At 39.2% G+C, this 19,881-nt stretch overlaps 1 protein-coding gene across 3 annotated transcripts in view; it reads right to left on the bottom strand.

Annotated features, from left to right (window-relative positions):
- Nucleotides 1-19,881, bottom strand: part of APPBP2 (amyloid beta precursor protein binding protein 2) — an 82,621-nt gene that overhangs the window by 25,075 nt on the left and 37,665 nt on the right. For all 3 annotated transcript variants that reach the window (XM_033183774.1, XM_033183776.1, XM_033183775.1), the window contains one exon: nucleotides 9,614-9,737. In XM_033183774.1, the coding sequence (XP_033039665.1) occupies nucleotides 9,614-9,737 (124 nt within the window). The remainder of the gene's footprint in view (nucleotides 1-9,613; nucleotides 9,738-19,881) is intronic.

The following is a 19,881-nucleotide window of genomic DNA, read 5'->3' as shown; positions in this document are numbered from 1 at the left end:
ATCCCAGCTACTTGGGAGGCTGAGGCAGGAGAATCGGTTGAACCTGGGAGGTGGAAGTTGCAGTGAGCCGAGATCATGCCACTGCACTCCAGCCTGGGCAAAAGAGTAAGACTCTGTCTCATAAAATAAAGCAAATACATGTAAATGAAAATAAAAATAAAAATTAATTCATTAATTAGTTTTTTAACAGAGTTTCACTCTTGTTATATTTTTTAGTAGAGACAGAGTTTTACCATGTTGGCCAGACTGGTCTCGAACTCCTGACCTCAGATGATCTGTCTGCCTCGAACTCCCAAACTGCTGGGATTACAGGTGTAAGCCACGGGGCCCAGCCTCATTTTTAAATTGTGTTGTTTGTAGTTGTAGTTCTTGATATATTCTGGATACTAGAACCCTAATTGACATATGATTTGCAAATATTTTCTCCCATTCCATAGATTGTCTTTTTATTTTCTTGATGTTTTTTGATGTACAGAAGTTTTTTATTTTGATTAAGTCCAACGAATCTATAGTTTTATTTCTTCCTTTCCAATACCGATGCTTTTTCTTTTTCTTGTCAAATTTCTTCTGCTAAAGCTTCTAGTACAACGTTGAAAACCACTAGTAAAAGCAGGCATCTATGTCTTGTTCCTGATCTATGGGGGAATCTTCTAGTCTTTCACTATAGAGTATGATGTTAATTGTGAGTTTTTCATAAATACTCTTTATCATACTGAGGAAGTTCCTTTCTATTTCTAGCTTTGTGAATTTTTTTTTTTTTTTTTTTTGAGACGGAGTCTCGCTGTGTCGCCCAGGCTGAAGTGCAGTGGCGCGATCTCGGCTCACTGCAAGCTCCGCCTCCCGGGTTTACACCATTCTCCTGCCTCAGCCTCCTGAGTAGCTGGGACTACAGGCGCCTGCCATATCGCCTGGCTAGTTTTTTGTAGTTTTTAATAGAGACGGGGTTTCACTGTGTAGGCCAGGATGGTCGCGATCTCCTGACCTCGTGATCCGCCCGTCTGGGCCTCCCAAAGTGCTGGGATTATAGGCTTGAGCCACCGCGCCCGGCCGAATTTTTTTTTAATCATGAAAAGGTGTTAGATTTTGCTCAACAACTTTTCTGTGTCAACTGAGATAAACTTCTTTTTTTTTTTTTTCCCCTTCACCTTATTAACATGGTGTATCACACTGATGTTCTTATGTTGAACCATCCTTGCAATCCTGGGATAAATCTCACTTGGTCATAGTGTAAAAATCCTGTTAATATTCTATTAGATTTGCTAGTATTTTGTTGACGATTTTTTCCATCTATATTCATAAGAGATACTCGTCTGAAATTGTCTCTTTTGTGATGTCATTTTTGGTCTTTGGTATCAGGTAACGTTAGCCTTTTAAAATTAGTTAGGGACTGGGTGCAGTGGCTCACACCCGTAATCCTAGCACTTTGGGAGGCCAAGGTGGGCGGGTCACCTGAGGTCAGGAGTTCGAGACCAGCCTGGTCAAGATGGCGAAACCCCATCTCTACTAAAAATACAAAAATTAGCCAGGTGTGGTGGTGGGCACCTGTAATTCCAGCTACTTGGGAAGGTGAGGCAGGAGAATTGCTTGAACCTGGGAGGCAGAAGTTGCAGTGAGCTGAGACTGTGCCACTGCACTCCAGCCTGGGCAAAAGAGTAAGACTCTGTCTCATAAAATAAAGCAAATACATGTAAATGAAAATAAAAATAAAAATAAAAATAAAACAAAACAAAATGAGTTAGGAAGTGTTGCTTCCTCTGCAATTTCCTGGAAGAGTTTGAGAACAACTAGTGCTAATTTTTTAAATGTTTGATAGAATTCACTAGTGAAGTCTTCAGTCCTGGACTTTGTTGGAAGGTTTTTGATTATGGATTTAATTTCTTTACTTGTTATAGGTCTCGTAAGATTTTCTATTTCTTCTTGGAGTATTTAGGTAATTTGTCCATTTCTAAAAAATGTGTCCATTTTATTTGTTATCTAATTTGCTGGTGTTCAACTGTTCATAGGATTCTCCTTAAATCCTTTTTATTTGTGGAAGGTTGGTAGTAACGTTCCAAGTCCCATTTCTGATTTTAGTTATTTGAGTCTTCTTTTTCTCTTTGTTAGTCTGGTATGGTTTTAATTTCAAGTCAGGGAGGACATCAGTGTGAGAGTGTTTCTTCTGCTAGAGAATGTGGAATCTGCATCTGATACCTCAAAACAATGGCAGCAATCTTACAAGCACTGGTGAGCTAGCCAAAGAAATGACTGGTACACAAAGAATTAGCAGACAGATTGAAAGAACCTAGTTCCTTAATAACCTCTATATATTCAGAATTACCCTACCCTGGAGGCACTCAATATTGTACTGATTATCTTTTTATCTTTTTTGTATTTTTAAGGTGCACTGCTTATGTAGGTGGCTCCTATCTTATTTGCTACACACAGGTTTATGACCTTTTTGTGAATTATACATTCTATTATCAATATCCCTTTTGTATCAACTAATGACTTTTACCCTGAATTCTTCCTTATTGTTAGTATTATTGTTTTGGGGTGTTTCCTTTTTATGATATAGCACTAGCTTTTATTTTTTAACCCTCTTGGTAACTACCATCTTTAGGTAGGATAATTGAACCCATTCACATGTATTGTGATGATAATTGTATTTGGTCTAACCTTTTCATCTTATCTTTCATTTATCATAATCAGTTATGTCCTCTATTCTCTTTGCTTATATATAGCTTGGTCAAGTTTCAAATCATTCTCACCCATATTCGCACCATCCTAGTTTGGAAGTTCTATCACACTTTTCTATTAACCAAGGCATTAAATACCCACCTCTAGCACTGATAATGTTTAAACATTAAATAATGATGCCCTTTCCTACTCTACCCACTAAGATGAGAACTTTGTAACACTTGAACTCCTCCATTCTCCCAAATGTGTATTTTAAAAATAGGCTATATGTCTATTAAAAAACAACCTGAATGTAAGATGAACTTCCATTTTCCATCTAAAACTATTTTTGCCAACTCATATATATCAAGTTTTGGGGATATATGTGATAACATTAAAACACTTATAATTTTTATTTAAGGCCAAGTGTGGTGGTAATGCTTGTAAGCCCAGTACTTTGGGAGGCCAAGGCAGAAGGATCACTTGAGCCCAGGAGTTTGAGACCAGTCTGAACAACATACTGAGGTCCCTTTTCTATTAAAAACAAAAAGAATAAAAATTTATAACATTTAAATCTTTCCTTATACCTACATATTTAAAATCTAAATTAAATTTTCAAAAATCACTTTTCCTCCTCACAATTTACAAAACTTTATCCAAATTATTCACATGTACCTTAAACATTTAGCTTCATCATCACCATAGTCATTTCTGGAGTCATCTGACAGTTTTTATTTTATCTGTTAAATAAATCCTTCTTTGGAATGACAGCTTTTTAGAGTAAAACATTTTCACTTGTTTGAAAACCAGTACTTCTGAATCTCTGTATGATGTCACCAGAAATTTAATCCAAAGCTACCAGTAACCATTTGCAAAGCATTAGGACTGCTGGGCTTTTCAATTTCTCCTATGGCAAGTAGACATCCATGATCTCCACAACTGAACTACTCCATCACTTTTCAAAGTAATCTTTAAAAAGCCAGTTAATAAAATTATCCAACTCTTACAACTATAAGGTCATGACCTCCAGAATATTCTAAATCTGCTAAATTTCATTACTTTTTTTTTTTTTTTTGAGACAGAGTCTCACACTGTCACCCAGGCTGGAGTGTAATGGTGCAATCTCAGCTCACTGCAACCTCCACCTCCCAGGTTCAAGCAATTCTCCTTCCTCAGCCTCCCGAAGTAGCTGGGATCACAGGCACCCACCACCACGCCCAGTTAATTGTTTTGTATTTTTAGTAGAGACAGGGTTTCACCATGTTGGCCAGGTTGGTCTAGAACTCCTGACCTTAGGTGATCCCACCCACCCCGGCCTATCAAAGTGCTGGGATTACAGGCATTGAGCCACCACACCCAGCCTCATTACGTCTTTAGAAAGAAAATTTTGCTAGGTGGTCTCTATAAAGCTTCCTGACATTAGCACTAACTGAAGTTTCAGGTTAACATTTCTTTCCTAAGTACTACTTTATTGTTCAAAATACAGGTCGAGTATCCTTATTTGAAATGTTTGGGACCAATCACGTTTCAGATTTCAAATTTCTGGATTAGGAACACTAAATCTATAATAGGTTTGACATGGTAAATTTTTGTTTTTTGTTATTTCTAAAATTTCCTTTTCACCTCTGGTTTGAAAAGCATCCTTATTTGAGGCCTATTACAAATTCTCAATTTGTTCTTCATTCTCTTCCTACTCCATTTACATGTGAGACATACATTACAATATTCATTACCTACCACTGTTTTTTTTTTTTTTTTTTTTTTTGAGACGGAGTCTCGCTCTGTCACCCGGGCTGGAGTGCAGTGGCCGGATCTCAGCTCACTGCTAGCTCTGCCTCCCGGGTTTATGCCATTCTCCTGCCTCAGCCTCCCGAGTAGCTGGGACTACAGGCGCCCACCACCTCGCCCAGCTAGTTTTTTTTTGTATTTTTTTAGTAGAGACGGGGTTTCACCATGTTAGCCAGGATGGTCTCGATCTCCTGACCTCGTGATCCGCCCGTCTCGGCCTCCCAAAGTGCTGGGATTACAGGCTTGAGCCACCGTGCCCGGCCACCTACCACTGTTTTTATATCATCTTCCCCTACCTTGGGATTTGTTATTATCAATATAAGAACTTAAACAAAAGTTTAAAAATTTTATTTTAAAATAAAATAGAGGCCAGGTGCAGTGGCTGACGCCTGTAATCCCAGCACTTTGGGGGGCCAGAGCAGGTGGATCACGAGCTCGGGAGATCAAGATGATCCAGGCTAACATGGTGAAACCCGGTCTCTACTAAAAATACAAAAAAATTAGCTGGGCGTGATGGTGGCTGCCTGTAGTCCCAGCTACTCAGGAGGCTGAGGTAGGAGAATGGCGTGAACCCAGGAGGCGGAGCTTGCAGTGAGCCGAGATCGCACCATCGTATAGAACTCCAGCCTGGGTGACAGAGCAAGACTCCGTCTCAAAAAATAAAAAAATTTAAAAAAAAATAAAAAGACTCAGTCATGTCATAACATAACATAACATAACATGTCTCATTATATTGCCCAGGCAGGTCTCAAACTCCTGAGCTCAAACGATCCTCCTGCCTTGGTCTCCCAAAGTGCTGGGATTACAGGCGTAAGGTACTATGCCTGGCTGGCATTTGGTTAGAGAAGTCCCTCGATTATTTTCCTCAGATAAAGTAAATGGAGATATACTGAGTCTTCATATATTTGAAATTTGTTTCTTTTTCCTTTCAAACTGGTGAGGTACAGTATTTTCTCTTGGTAACTAAGATACTGCTGCTTTCTTCTAGCTTCTAATTTCTATTTATCTTTGGCTTTCAGGAAATTCAACTGCCCAGGGTTCTTTCAATCCACATTCAACCCTTTTTTTTTTTTTTTCTTTGAGACAGAGTCTTGCTCTGTTGCCCAGGCTGGAGTGTAGTGATGCGATCTTCTTTCACTGCAAGCTCCACCCTCCCGGGTTCATGCCATTCTCCTGCCTCAGCCTCCCGAGTAGCTGGGAATACAGGTGCCTGCCACCACGCCCAGCTAATGTTTTGTACTTTTTAGTAGAGACGGGGTTTCACCATGTTAGCCAGGATGGTCTCGATCTCCTGACCTCATGATCCACCCGCCTCAGCCTCCCAAAGTGCTGGGATTACAGGCGTGAGCCACCATGCCCGGCCACATTCAACTCTTTACAAACATATGCATGCGCGCACACACACACACACATACATACACTACCCAACCCCACCCCACCGTCCAGTTCAAGAAGTTCTTTTTTATCATTAAAAAAAAAAAAAACCACTAAAGGAATACATGTCAATTGTTTAAAAGCATAATGAACAGTAGAAAAGGATTTAAAATAAAAAGTAAGTTTGTTCTGCCTAACTCTCACAAGCCCAAAGGCAATCTCTGTTCCCTTATCTGGAGGTTCTAGAAAATTCTTGACCTTAAACAAACCATGCTCACATGGACTGATAAGCTCCAAAGAAAAAATTGAAAAGGGGGCTGCAGGTGTGATTTTAAGTTTGTCATCCCCCCAAAACAAACAATTCAGCAACTGTGGCTATTTCTGAGCAGCAGGGTTATAGACAACAATTTTCTTCCTCATAGCTTTCTGGGTATGTTTGGCCACAGACATGTATAAGCAAGAAAAACAAAGCCATTAAATAGAAAATGAATAAATGGAAATAGGCAGAGTCTCCAAAGAATACAAAAGGACTGAAAAATAGTACCAGTTTTAACTACTTTCTATCAAGAAAGGCTAGGAAGGTTCTCTGACCTTTGTTGTATAATGGTTTGCCACTATCCCCATATTAGAAATTGGTTTATTGACATTAAATTGAAAAACATACTTTTATTCTTGCCTCAGGCTCAAAGCCCCTGGGATTGGCCACAGGATTTGATTCGTATCTGTTCTGCAAAACACTTCTTTTCCAATTCAATTAAACACATAGTCAACTAATACCTCAAATTTCTCTCTGCCTTAAAAAAAGACTAAGCCATCAAATTTTAATCATCTTGTCAAATGATACTAAGTAGATGAAAAAAAGTACTTATTATAAATAAATTATATTAAATACACTTGTAATGACCAAGAATTTGGCAAGGTTAGTTGAATAAAGGCAAATTTTGTTTTGAAATTTCAAATTCATAAAGACTAATGTCTTGGTATACAGGCAGTGAGCTGGCATTATAAATGGCTTTGTTCCTTGGTCCAGACAATATTCTAGTTTCACATGTGCTTGCTAAAAAGACAGCTAGTTCTGAATTGTTGATTAACTATTGTTCTTATTTATTTTAAATATTTTTTATAGAAATGGGGTCTTGCTGGTCTCCAATTCCTCAGCTCAAGCAATCCTCAAATCTTGGCCTCCCAAAGTGCTGGGATTACAGTCGTGAGCCACTGCACTGACAGTTATCTACCCAATATTCTTCATGTTTTCTTCCTTAATGTAGACCCATGAGTTAATTCATGCACAATTGAAAATGTTTTGCTCCTCAAACTATATTACACAGATTAGAAGTTGTGTAGAATGTATCCCAGTTTCCAGTTTAAAAGAAAGGTAATCCAAGAGATAGGGTTAGACTTCTGGGAAAGCAATTTTTTTCTGATTTAAAAAAGAAGAGTCAGCTGTCATGCACTTTTTGCCCTCCCTTCTTCTCACTGCCTATTAACATTTGCAACCATAACGATGTGAGCTACTTGCTAAAGATGACACACTAGGAAGGAGAGAAGGAAACTGGCTTGTCTTGTGAGAAAACTAAACCTTTTGATAAGGCTAAAGTCAAATTTATACAGGAATTTTAAAATCAGAAGAAACACAGGTATTTGGGTGAAATAAATGTGAATATGTGAACAAAAAAAGCACATACAAAAAAGAATGTGCTTTATCTTTTGGTCAAGATTGCTATAGTGAATAATCTATGATAAAATCATACAAAATCCCCTTTCTGTTCCAAATTAACTAGTTTATGTACATAGAAATATATAACTAACCCCTCAAATCCCATATGGGATAGTCTAGTCTCCTATTCCTAAAAATACAAAATAGGCAGAAGAGGGGAAAAAATGAGCAATTATTTTTATGAGTACTATAAATTATAGGGCTAAATACTAATTCTTTTACAGTTTCTGCACACACAGATTCCTATAATTTATCATACACTTCTAAAGTATATGTGGGAAATTATCATCTTCTAAAATATTATTTATAATTAAGTTTCCATATTACAAAATTAACTTCAGGATTTGAATGTCTGTCTGACATAGATAAGCCTTGTATAAAAAAGGGCAATGACAGCCTCAAAAGACTGAACTGGCCAAAAAAAAAAAAAAGAGAGTTTTACTCAATTTTAGCTTAAATCAACAATAATCTGGCTTGGGTGTGGTGACTCATGCCTGTAATCCCAGCACTTTGGGAGGCCCAGGCAAGAGGACTGCTTGAGCCCAGGAGTTGGAGACCGGACTGGGCAACACAGCGAAACATCATTTCTAATAAAAACAAATAAAATAAAAAATGTATTTAAAAAAACCCCAAAACAAAAATATAATGGTTTTATAGGAGAATATTCTAGTTTTAAAGGGATTCAGATTCAATTAACTCATCTAAAAAATACCTAGGAAACATGTACCTTAATTCTATAAAAATAGAAGACTGTAAATTCAATAAATTGATTGGACTTTAGTTAACTTAGGATAAAGAATTTCTGCTGTTTAATTTTTTGACTTTAATTTTTAGTTTTATATAAAAAATTCTTTTTAAGAAATGCCAAATCAAATTGGGAGACAAAGAGAAAACCTGTATGAAAATAAAGGTAGATGGGCCGGGCGCAGTGGCTCAAGCCTGTAATCCCAGCACTTTGGGAGGCCGAGACGGGCGGATCACAAGGTCAAGAGATCAAGACCATCCTGGCTAACACAGTGAAACCCCGTCTCTACTAAAAAAAATACAAAAATCTAGCTGGGCGAGGTGGCGGGCGCCTGTAGTCCCAGCTACTCGGGAGGCTGAGGCAGGAGAATGGCGTGAACCCGGGAGGCGGAGCTTGCAGTGAGCTGAGATCTGGCCACTGCACTCCAGCCTGGGTGACAGAGCGAGACTCCGTCTCAAAAAAAAAAAAAAAAGAAGAAAATAAAGGTAGATGTAACATGTGCCGAAAAAAATAAGGACAATAAAGCAGAGTTACTTCTAGATTTGCTTGACTTTAAGGACATCTGTAAAAAATTAATAAATGTATCCTCAAAGAAAAGTTACTCATAAAGCACTAATTTTGTTATGCACAATTATGGAAATGTAAACAAAGCAGGGGGTACAAAAGTAACACTCAAGGAAAAGTACATTTTTGTTTCCTAGCATCCAGTGTCTACCACAGTTCCTAGTACATAAGTATTCAATAAATACTTGTTGAATGAATAAACAAACAAGCTCTATGATAAAGCAAAAAGATACATAAGAAACACATTCTGGGCCGGGCACAGTAGCTCCTGCCTGTAATCCCAGTACTTTGGGAGGCCAAGGCGGGTGGATCACCTGAGGTTAGGAGTTCGAGACCAGCCTGACCAATGTGGCAAAACCCCCTCTCTACTAAAAATTAAAAAAGTTAGCCAGGCATGGTGGCACATGCCTGTAATCCCAGCACTCCGAAGGCTGAGACAGGGGAATCACTTGAACCCAGGACATGGAGGTTGCAGTGAGTCAAGATTGCACTACTGCAGTCCAGCCTGGGTAACAGAGTGAGACTCCATTTCAAAAATACAAATAAAAAAAGAAACACATTCTGGTTCATAACACTTAAATCTAACCTAACTGTCTATAGCAGATTAACTATATTTTAGAGATGAGAGGATGCCAGACTAGTGAAACTATGACATATAAACATCATCTCAGAGATTTACTCAAATGTTGGCATATACTTATAACAGCTAAAACTATAAAAACCACTAAATACCATTATAGCACATAATTACAGGATATGTTCCAACTTACCTCACACAACATTCTACTGCACGAAACCAATGAAGCATCTCATCATGTAGAGTACACAACTGAAGGCAGGACAGAAAAACTTTCTCAGCATCACTGTACCAGCCTGCATCTGAAAGAAAGCCACCTAAAAAAATAAGAAACACCAACTTTAGATAACTTAATAGCCTGAAAGCTAAAATGACATGCTGACAGTGAATATCACCTAAATTTAAAAAAAAAAAAAAAAAGACATTAAAGTCTTGTGTTTAGCATAAAACACAGGTATGAATTGTGAGACTTTTATTAAAAAGTTTTGGGCCGGGCGCGGTGGCTCAAGCCTGTAATCCCAGCACTTTGGGAGGCCGAGACGGGCGGATCACGAGGTCAGGAGATCGAGACCATCCTGGCGAACACTGTGAAACCCCGTCTCTACTAAAAAAAAATACAAAAAAAACTAGCCGGGCAAGGTGGCGGGCGTCTGTAGTCCCAGCTACTCGGGAGGCTGAGGCAGGAGAATGGCGTGAACCCGGGAGGCGGAGCTTGCAGCAGTGAGCTGAGATCCGGCCACTGCACTCCAGCCCCGGCGACAGAGCAAGACTCCGTCTCAAAAAAAAAAAAAAAGTTTTGAACTAGAGGAAGGAGGATTAAGGCTAAGACCTTGAATAAGGAATCAAAAGTTTCAACCTTGTAAGAATACTCCATGGCCTAAGAGTTGTTATTTTCCAGCTAATGAGCTAACTAAATTATTTTGCTATTTTCATCTTGGAAAGTACACATAACTTTAGCATCTCCCAATACACAATCTCAAAGAAGATAAATCTGAATATACTTAATCTCAGTATAGCAGCACATAACAGAGGATACACAGATTATAAAAAGACCATGATACTTAACTGATTATCTCATTTTTTTTTAACAGGAAATTACTGTCCTGGACAATGTTTCCTCAACATATAATCTTTTTGAGGATTCTGACCCCTAAAAATGACTAACATTTAATACACTGTTACTACACCATGTAAAACACTTCGTATTGTGGTAACCACATGAACTCATTAACTTTCACAACACATCTTCAACTTAAATGCAATAACTGCCCCAAAGTAACAGATGAAAAAACTTGAGTCACAGGAAAACCAAAGCTTATAATCCAGTAAGTGAAAAGATTTGGATGCACACAATGTGACTTCAGAGGCTAAGTCTGTAGTCCCTATACTGCAATAGTTATTAAGGAATAATTTCTTAGTGCTATTCAGGATTAGTTACAATAACCAGAAAACACAAAGTAACATACCATCGTGGTATGTTCTAAAACACATTTTTTTGCCCATTAAAAAATCTCTGAAATTATCTGAGACCAGCCTGGGCAACATGGCAAAACCCTGTCTCTACAAAAGAAACAAAAGTAAGCCAGGTGTGGTCGCAAGTGCCTGTAGTCCCAGCTACTCAGAGGTTGGGGTGGGAGAATGGCTTGAACCTGGGAGGCAGAGACTGCAGTGAGCGGAGATCGCACCACTGCCCTCCAGCCTGGGCAACAGAGTCAGACCTTGTCTCAAACAACAACAACAACAACAAAAACACTCTGAAATTAGAGTACGTCATAAAACTAATGGTATATTACAATAATTGGCTGCATTTTTTTTCTTGGCACACAAAAAATATGGTGTCTTAATAGTATTAATGTCTGAGTCAACAAAATGTTATATTTTGCACAGACTCATGTTTTATATTTAATTAAAGCTACATGTAATTAAGCAATTTTTTAATTAGTTGGAGAGAACTGTGCTTTCGATCTTTCTAGGTTCCTCACCAAATTGAGCAGAAAAATGAGGTTATTATTCATATTCATACTAAGCAATATTCTACTTATCATTCCAACATATTGTGTATTGTGCTGGTTATGAGAATATTGTCTCTCAGCTTCAAACCCACACTACTAGAGTCTGTTTGAGGATGCTGAACAAGGACTCTGCAAACCACATTTCTTTTTGCTAGCTAGCTCCCTGTTTGGCTCAGCCAATAGGAGGCACTAGAGAAAAGGGCTGCAAGACTGGAAGAGCAAAGGACACTCTCCTTTCTGTATCTGTTAGTGAGGTTCCTGCTAACAAAAACACCCCAGGGTTTGCTTCTTTTCTTTGGTGGTGGTAGTTCATTCCATTAAATAATAGTCAATACCATTTGCAGTTTTCCAATGCTTGCAAAACCAGTTTCACAGCACTCCATCAAACACCAGCAATAGACATCCAGGTTGCCCCTCCTAGAGGTCTAGATCCTAGACCCAAGGGCCCTCTTTTCAGACCTCTAAGGCACTAGTAACAGTCTAGCAGCATCCTAGCTTCATGGGGCAAACCCCTCCAACTTCTAATTTTTAATAATTCCAATCTCTTTCCTTGGTTCCCCAAGCCATAGGTATGGTAGCCAATTCTCACAGCTGCTTTGTCTATAATAACCAACTGTTCCCTTTTTGCCTTTTTAGTTCTCTAATATCTGGTTAAAAATGATCTGTATTAGGCCAGATACAGTGGCTCATGCCTGTAATTCCAGCATTTTTAGAGGCCAAGATGGAAGGAGCCCTTGAGGCCAAGAGTTCAAGACCACCCTGGGTAACACAGTAAGACCCTGTCTCCTAAATAAATAAATACTATTTTTATCTTGATAATTGATTTTATAGCCTAGTGAAATGAACTATTCACATATAACATCTATTTCATTCACATCTTGTTGAGAAGGAAAACATTTATACAATGTACTTAATTTCATTTGGTTCTTAGCTTGAAAATCCCTAAAAATTTAGGTTTATTCTAGAGCATAAAATCAAAACTTGTAATATTGACCCTAGAATTTACCTAAACTCAAGGAAAATAGTACAAGAGAGCTGGGCTTCAGCTAAGTCAAATCCTGAACTAAATTTATTTTCTCTGTTCAAAATGAATGAGATCCTTATTTGTTTTCAAAAGAAGTTATGAAAAGAAGACAACAGCACAATTGTGGCAGCTGTCACAGCTTCTTACAATGACCATTTGTGCCTGAAAATGAAGTGGACATTCGCTGTAATTAGAAGAAGTATCAATCCAGTGACCGCAGGATAGGTTACTATTTCTTTTTTTTTAGAGACAGAGGTTTGCTCCTGTTGCCCAGGCTGGAGTGCAATGGTGTGATCAAGGCTCACTGCAATCTATGCCTCCTGGGTTCAAGCGATTCTCCTACTTCAGCCTCCTGAGTAGCTGAGATTACAGGCATGCACTACCACACCCAGTTACTTTTGTATTTTTAGTAGAGACGGGGTTTCTCCATGTTGGTCAGGCTGGTCTCAAACGCCTGACCTCAGACGATCTGTCTGCCTCAGCCTCCCAAAGTCGGGGATTACAGGTGTGAGCCACCACGCCCGGCCAGGTTACTATTTCGATTAAAAACTTAATTTTAAGAAATGTGTTCCTTGCCTATAAGCATCAAACTAAACACTTGTTTAAGAAATAAACAAATTCAAACCATTTAAAAACATATGCCTGTTAAAAAATGTTTAGTTTTCCCTTTGAATAGCCTCATCACAATAAAGATGTGGCCTGTCAGAAAAGATCTTGGTCAGGGTGATAGTCCTACTTAATAATGCAGTCCTTTCTAAAAAACAATTTTTTAATTTTACTTTTTAGGATTAAAGAGTTTTTTTATTATACTCTTAAGTTCTATGGTAAATGTGCACAACATGCAGGTTACACATGCCAGGTTGGTTTGCTGCACCCATTAACTCATCATTTACATTAGGCATTTCTCCTAACGCTATCCCTCCCCTATCCCCCTACCCCACGACAGGCACCGGTGTGTGATATTCCCTGCCCTGTGTCCAAGTGTTCTCACTGTTCAATTCCCACCTATGAGTGAGAACATGTGGTGGCTGGTTTTCTGTCCTTGCAATAATTTGCTCAGAATGATGGTTTCCAGCTTCATCCATGTCCCTACAAAGGACATGTACTCATCCTTTTTTATGGCTGCATAGTATTCCATGGTGTATATGTGCCACATTTTCTTAATCCAGTCTAACACTGATGAATATCTGGGTTGGTTCCATGTACTTGCTATCGTCAATAGTGCCGCAATAAACACACGTGTGCATGTCTTTATAGCAGCATGATTTATAATCCTTTGGGTATATACCCAGTAACGGGATTGCTGGGTCAAATGCTATTTCTAGTTCTAGATCCTTGAGGAATCACCACACTGTCTTCCACAACGGTTGAACCAGTTTACACTCCCACCAACAGTGTAAAAACGTTCCTATTTCTCCACATGCTCTTCAGCATCTGTTGTTTCCTGACTTTTTATTTTTTATTTATTTATTTTTTTATTATACTTTAAGTTCTAGGGTACATGTGCATAACATGCAGGTTTGTTACATATGTATACTTGTGCCATGTTGGTGTGCTGCACCCATCAACTCGTCAGCACCCATCAAGTCATCATTTATATCATGTATAACTCCCAATGCAATCCCTCCCCCCTCCCCCCTCCCCATGATAGGCCCCAGTGTGTGATGTTCCCCTTCCCGAGTCCAAGTGATCTCATTGTTCAGTTACCACCTATGAGTGAGAACATGCGGTGTTTGGTTTTCTCTTCTTGTGATAGTCTGCTAAGAATGATGGTTACTAGCTGCATCCATGTCCCTACAAAGGACATGAACTCATCCTTTTTAATGGCTGCATAGTATTCCATGGTGTATATGTGCCACATTTTCTTAATCCAGTCTGTCACAGATGGACATTTGGGTTGATTCCAAGTCTTTGCTATTGTGAATAGTGCCGCAATAAACATACGTGTGCATGTGTCTTTGTAGTAGAATAATTTATAATCCTTTGGGTATATACCCAGTAGTGGGATGGCTGGGTCATATGGTACATCTAGTTCTAGATCCTTGAGGAACTGCCATACTCTTTTCCATAATGGTTGAACTAGTTTACAATCCCACCAACAGTGTAAAAGTGTTCCTATTTCTCCACATCCTCTCCAACACCTGTTGTTTCCTGACTTTTTAATGACTGCCATTCTAACTGGTGTGAGATGGTATCTCATTGTGGTTTTGATTTGCATTTCTCTGATGACCAGTGATGATGAGTATTTTTCGTGTCTGTTGGCTGCATAAATGTCTTCTTTTGAAAAGTGACTGTTCATATCCTTTGCCCACTTTTTGATGGGGTTGATTTTTTTCTTGTAAACTTGTTTAAGTTCTTTGTAGATTCTAGGTATTAGCCCTTTGTCAGATGGGTAGATTGCAAAAATTTTCTCCCATTCTTTAGGTTGCCTGTTCACTTTGATGGTAGTTTCTTTTGCTGTGCAGAAGCTCTTTAGTTTAATTAGATCCCATTTGTCAATTTTGGCTTCTGCTGCCATTACTTTTGGTGTTTAAGTCATGAAGTCCTTGCCCATGCCTATGTCCTGAATGGTAATGCCTAGGTTTTCTTGTACGGTTTTTATGGTTTTAGGTCTAACATTTAAGTCTTTAATCCATCTTGAATTAATTTTTGTATAAGGTGTAAGGAAGGGATCCAGTTTCAGCTTTCTACATATGGCTAGCCAGTGTTTCCAGCACTATTTATTAAACAGGGAATCCTTTCCCCATTTATTGTTTTTGTCAGGTTTGTAAAAGATCAGATGATTGTAGATGTGTGGTGTTATTTTTGAGGCCTCTGTTCTGTTCCATTGGTCTATATCTCTATTTTGGTACCAGTACAATGCTGTTTTGGTTACCGCAGCCTTGTAGTATAAAGTCAGGTAGCACGATGCCTCCAGCTTTCTTCTTTTTGTTTAGGATTGTCTTGGCAATGCGGGCTCTTTATTGATTCCACATGAACTTTAGTTTCTTTCAATTCTGTGAAGAAAGTCATTGGTAGCTTGATAGGGATGGTATTTAATCTATAAATTACCTTGGGCAGTATGGCCATTTTCACAATATTGATTCTTCCTATCCATGAGCATGGAATGTTCTTCCATTCGTTTGTGTTCTCTTTTATTTCCTTGAGCAGTAGTTTGTAGTTCTCCTTGAAGAGGTCCTTCACATCCCTTGTAATGGATTCCTAGGTATTTTATTCTCTTTGTAGCAATTGTGAATGGGAGTTTACTCATTATTTGGCTCCCTGTTTGTCTGTTATTGGTGTACAGGAATGCTTGTGATTTTTGTACATTGATTTTGTATCCTGAGACTTTGTTGAAGTTGCTTATCAGCTTAAAGAGATTTTGGGCTGAGATGATGGGGTTTTCTAAATATACAATCATGTTATCTGCAAACAGGGACAACTTGACTTCCTCTTTTCTTATTTGAATACCCTTTCTTTCTTTCTCTTGCCTGATTGCCCTGGCCAGAACTTCCAACACCATGCTGAATAGGAGTGATGAGAGAGGGCATCCCTGTCTTGTGCCAGTTTTCAAAGGGAATGCTTCCAGTCTGGGTCCATTCAGTATGATACTGGCTATGGGTCTTATTATTTTGAGATATGTTCCATCAATACCTAGTTTATTGAGAGTTTTTAGCATGAAGCGTTGTTAAAATTTGTTGAGGGCCTTTTCTGCATCTATTGAGATAATCATGTGGTTTTTGTCTTTGGTACAGTTTATGTGATGGACTGTGTTTACTGATTTGCATATGTTGAACCAGCCTTGCATCCCAGGGATGACGCCAACTTGATCTTGGTGGATAAGCTTTTGGATGTGCTGCTGGATTCGGTTTGCCTGTATTTTATTGAGGATTTTTGCATCGATGTGCATCAGGGATATTAGTCTAAAATTCTCTTTTTTTGTTGTGTCTCTCCCAGGCTTTGGTATCAGGATGATGCTGGCCTCATAAAATGAGTTCGAGAGGGTTCCCTCTTTTTCTATTGATTGGAAAAGTTTCAGAAGGAATAGTACCAGCTCCTCTTTGTACCTCTGGTAGAATTCGGCTGTGAATCTGTCTGGTCCTGGACTCTCTTTGGTTGGTAGGCTACTAATTATTGCCTCAATTTCAGAGCCTGTTATTGGTCTATTCAGAGATTCAACTTCTTCCTGGTTTAGTCTTGGGAGGGTGTGCATATCCAGGCACTTATCCATTTCTTCCAGATTTTCTAGTTCATTTGCTTAGAGGTGTTTACAGTATTCTCTGATGGTAGTTTGCATTTCTGTGGGATCAGTGGTCATATCCCCTTTATCTTTTTTTATTGTGTCTATTTGATTCTTCTCTTTCTTCATTAGTCTTGCTAGTGGTCTATCAATTTTGTTGATCTTTTCAAAAAACCAGATCCTGGATTCATTGATTTTTTTGAAGGGTTTTTTTGTGTGTGTGTCTCTATCTCCTTCAGTTCTGATCTGATCTTAGTTATTTCTTGCCTTCTGCTAGCTTTTGAATTTGTTTGCTCTTGCTTCTCTAGTTCTTTTAATTGTGATGTTAGGCTGCTGATTTGAGATCTTTCCTGCTTTCTCTTGTGGGCATTTAGTGCTATAAATTTCCCTCTACACACTGCTTTAAATGTGTCCCAGTGATTCTGGTACGTTGTGTCTTTGTTCTCACTGGTTTCAAAGAACATCTTTATTTCTGCCTTCATTGCGTTATTTGCCCAGTAGTCATTCAGGAGCAGGTTGTTCAGTTTCCAAGTAGTTGTGCGGTTTTGAGTGAGTTTCTTAATCCTAAGTTCTAATTTGATTGCACTGTGGTCTGACAGTTTATTGTGATTTCTGTTATTTTACATTTGGTTAGGAGTACTTTACTTCCAACTATGTGGTCAATTTTGGAATAAGTACAATGTGGTGCTGAGAAGAATATATTCTGTTGATTTGGGGTAGAGAGTTCTGTAGATGTCTATTAGATCTGCTTGGTGCAGAGCCGAGTTCAAGTCCTGGATATTCTTGCTAACCTTCTGTCTTGTTGATCTGTCTAATATTGGCAGTGGGGTGTTAAAGTCTCCCATTATTACTGTGTGGAAGTCCAAGTCTCTTTGTAGGTCTCTAAGGACTTGCTTTGTGACTCTGGTGCTCCTGTATTGGGTGCATATATATTAGGTTAGTTCGTTCTAGCTTGTTGAATTATCCCTTTACCATTATGCAATGGCCTTGTCTCTTTTGATCTTTGTTGGTTTAAAGTCTGTTTTATCAGGATTTCAACGCCTGCTTTTATTTATTTATTTATTTTGCTTTCCATTTGTTTGGCAGATCTTTCTCCATCCCTTTATTTTGAGTCTATGTGTGGCTCCGCACGTGAGATGGGTCTCCTGAATACAGCACACTGATGGGTCTTGACTCTATCCAATTTGCCAGTCTGTGTCTTTTAACTGGGGCATTTAGCCCATTTACATTTAAGGTTAATATTGTTATGTGTGAATTTGATCCTGTCATTATGATGTTAGCTGGTTATTTTGCCCGTTAGTTGATGCAGTTTCTTCTTAGCATCGATGGTCTTTACAATTTGGCATGTTTTTGCAGTGGCTGGTACCGGTTGTTCCTTTCCATGTTTAGGGCTTCCTTCAGGAGCTCTTGTAAGGCAGTCCTGGTGGTGACAAAATCTCTCAGCATTTGCTTGTCTGTAAAGAATTTTATTTCTCCTTTACTTACAAAGCTTAGTTTGACTACATATGAAATTCTGGGTTGAAAACTCTTTTAAGAATATTGAATATTGACCCCTACTCTCTTCTGGCTTGTAGAGTTTCGGCTGAGAGATACATGGTTAGGCTGATGGGCTTCCCTTTGTGGGTAACCTGACCTTTCTCTCTGGCTGCCCTTAACATTTTTTCCTTCATTTCAACCTTGGTGAATCTGACAATTAAGTGTCTTGGGGTTGCTCTTCTCAAGGAATATCTTTGTGGTGTTCTCTGTATTTCCTGAATTTGAATGTTGGCCTGCCTTGCTATGTTGGGAAAGTTTTCCTGAATAACATCCTGAAGAATGTTTTCCAGCTTAGTTCCATTCTCCCCATCACTTTCAGGTACACCAATCAAATGTAAATTTGGTCTTTTCACATAGTCCCATATTTCTTGGAGACTTTGCTTCTTCTTACTCTTTTTTTTTCTATACTTCTCTTCTCAGTTCATTAATTTGATCTTCAATCACTAATACCCTTTCTTCCACTTGATCAAATTGGCTACTGAATGTATCACGTAGTTCTCATGCTATGGTTTTCAGCTCCATCAGGTCATTTAAGGTCTTCTCTACACTGTTTATTCTAGTAAGCCATTCTTCTAATCTTTTTTCAAAGTTTTTTTTTGTTTTTTTGTTTTTTTGAGACGGAGTCTCGCTCTGTCACCCGGGCTGGAGTGCAGTGGCCGGATCTCAGCTCACTGCAAGCTCCACCTCCCAGGTTCATGCCATTCTCCTGCCTCAGCCTCCTGAGTAGCTGGGACTACAGGCGCCCACCACCTCGCCCGGCTAGTTTTTTGTATTTTTTTAGTAGAGACGGGGTTTCACCGTGTCAGCCAGGATGGTCTCGATCTCCTGACCTAGTGATCCACCCGTCTCGGCCTCCCAAAGTGCTGGGATTACAGGCATAAGCCACCGCGCCCGGCTCCTTTTTTCAAAGTTTTTAGCTTTCTTGCGACAGGTCTGAACATCCTCCTTTAGCTTAGAGAAGTCTGTTATTACCGACCTTCTGAAGCCTACCTCTGTCAACTCGTCAAAGTCATTCTATGTCTGGCTTTGTTCCGTTGCTGGCGAGGAGCTGTGATCATCTGGAGGAGAAGAGGCATTCTCGTTTTTAGAATTTTCAGCTTTTCTGCTCTGGTTTCTCCCCATCTTTGTGGTTTTATCTACCTTTGGTCTTTGATGATGGTGACCTACAGATGGGGTTTTGGTGTGGATGTCCTTTTTGTTTATGTTGATGCTATTCTGTTAGTTTTCCTTCTAATAGTCAGGTCCCTCAGCTGCAGGTCTGTTGGGAGTTTACTGGAGGTCCACTCCAGACCCTGTTTGCCTGGGTTATCACCAGTGGAGGCTGCAGAATAGCAAGTATTGCTACCTCACCCTTCCCCTGGAAGCTTCGTCTCAGAGGGTTACCTGGCTGTATGAGGTGTCAGTCAGCCCCTACTGGTAGGTGTCTCCCAGTTAGGCTACATGGGAGTCAGGGAACCACTTGAGGAGGCAGTCTGTCTGTTCTCAGAGCTGAAACTACATGCTGGGAGAACGACTGCTTTCTTCAGAGCTGTCGGACAGGGATGTTTAAGTCTGCAGAAGTTTCTGCTGCCTTTTGTTCAGCTATGCCCTGCCCCCAGAGGTCAACAAATATTATTTGTATTAAATTCTATCTCTAAAACATGGATGGATTTTGGAAGTATTCTGATAAA

Source organism: Trachypithecus francoisi, unplaced genomic scaffold, assembly GCF_009764315.1.
Source record: "Trachypithecus francoisi isolate TF-2019V2 unplaced genomic scaffold, Tfra_2.0 Lachesis_group20, whole genome shotgun sequence".
NCBI classification, from domain to species: Eukaryota; Metazoa; Chordata; class Mammalia; order Primates; family Cercopithecidae; genus Trachypithecus; species Trachypithecus francoisi.
The sequence above is the reverse complement of the archived record's forward strand: the minus strand, read 5'-3'. Positions and strand labels throughout refer to the sequence as shown.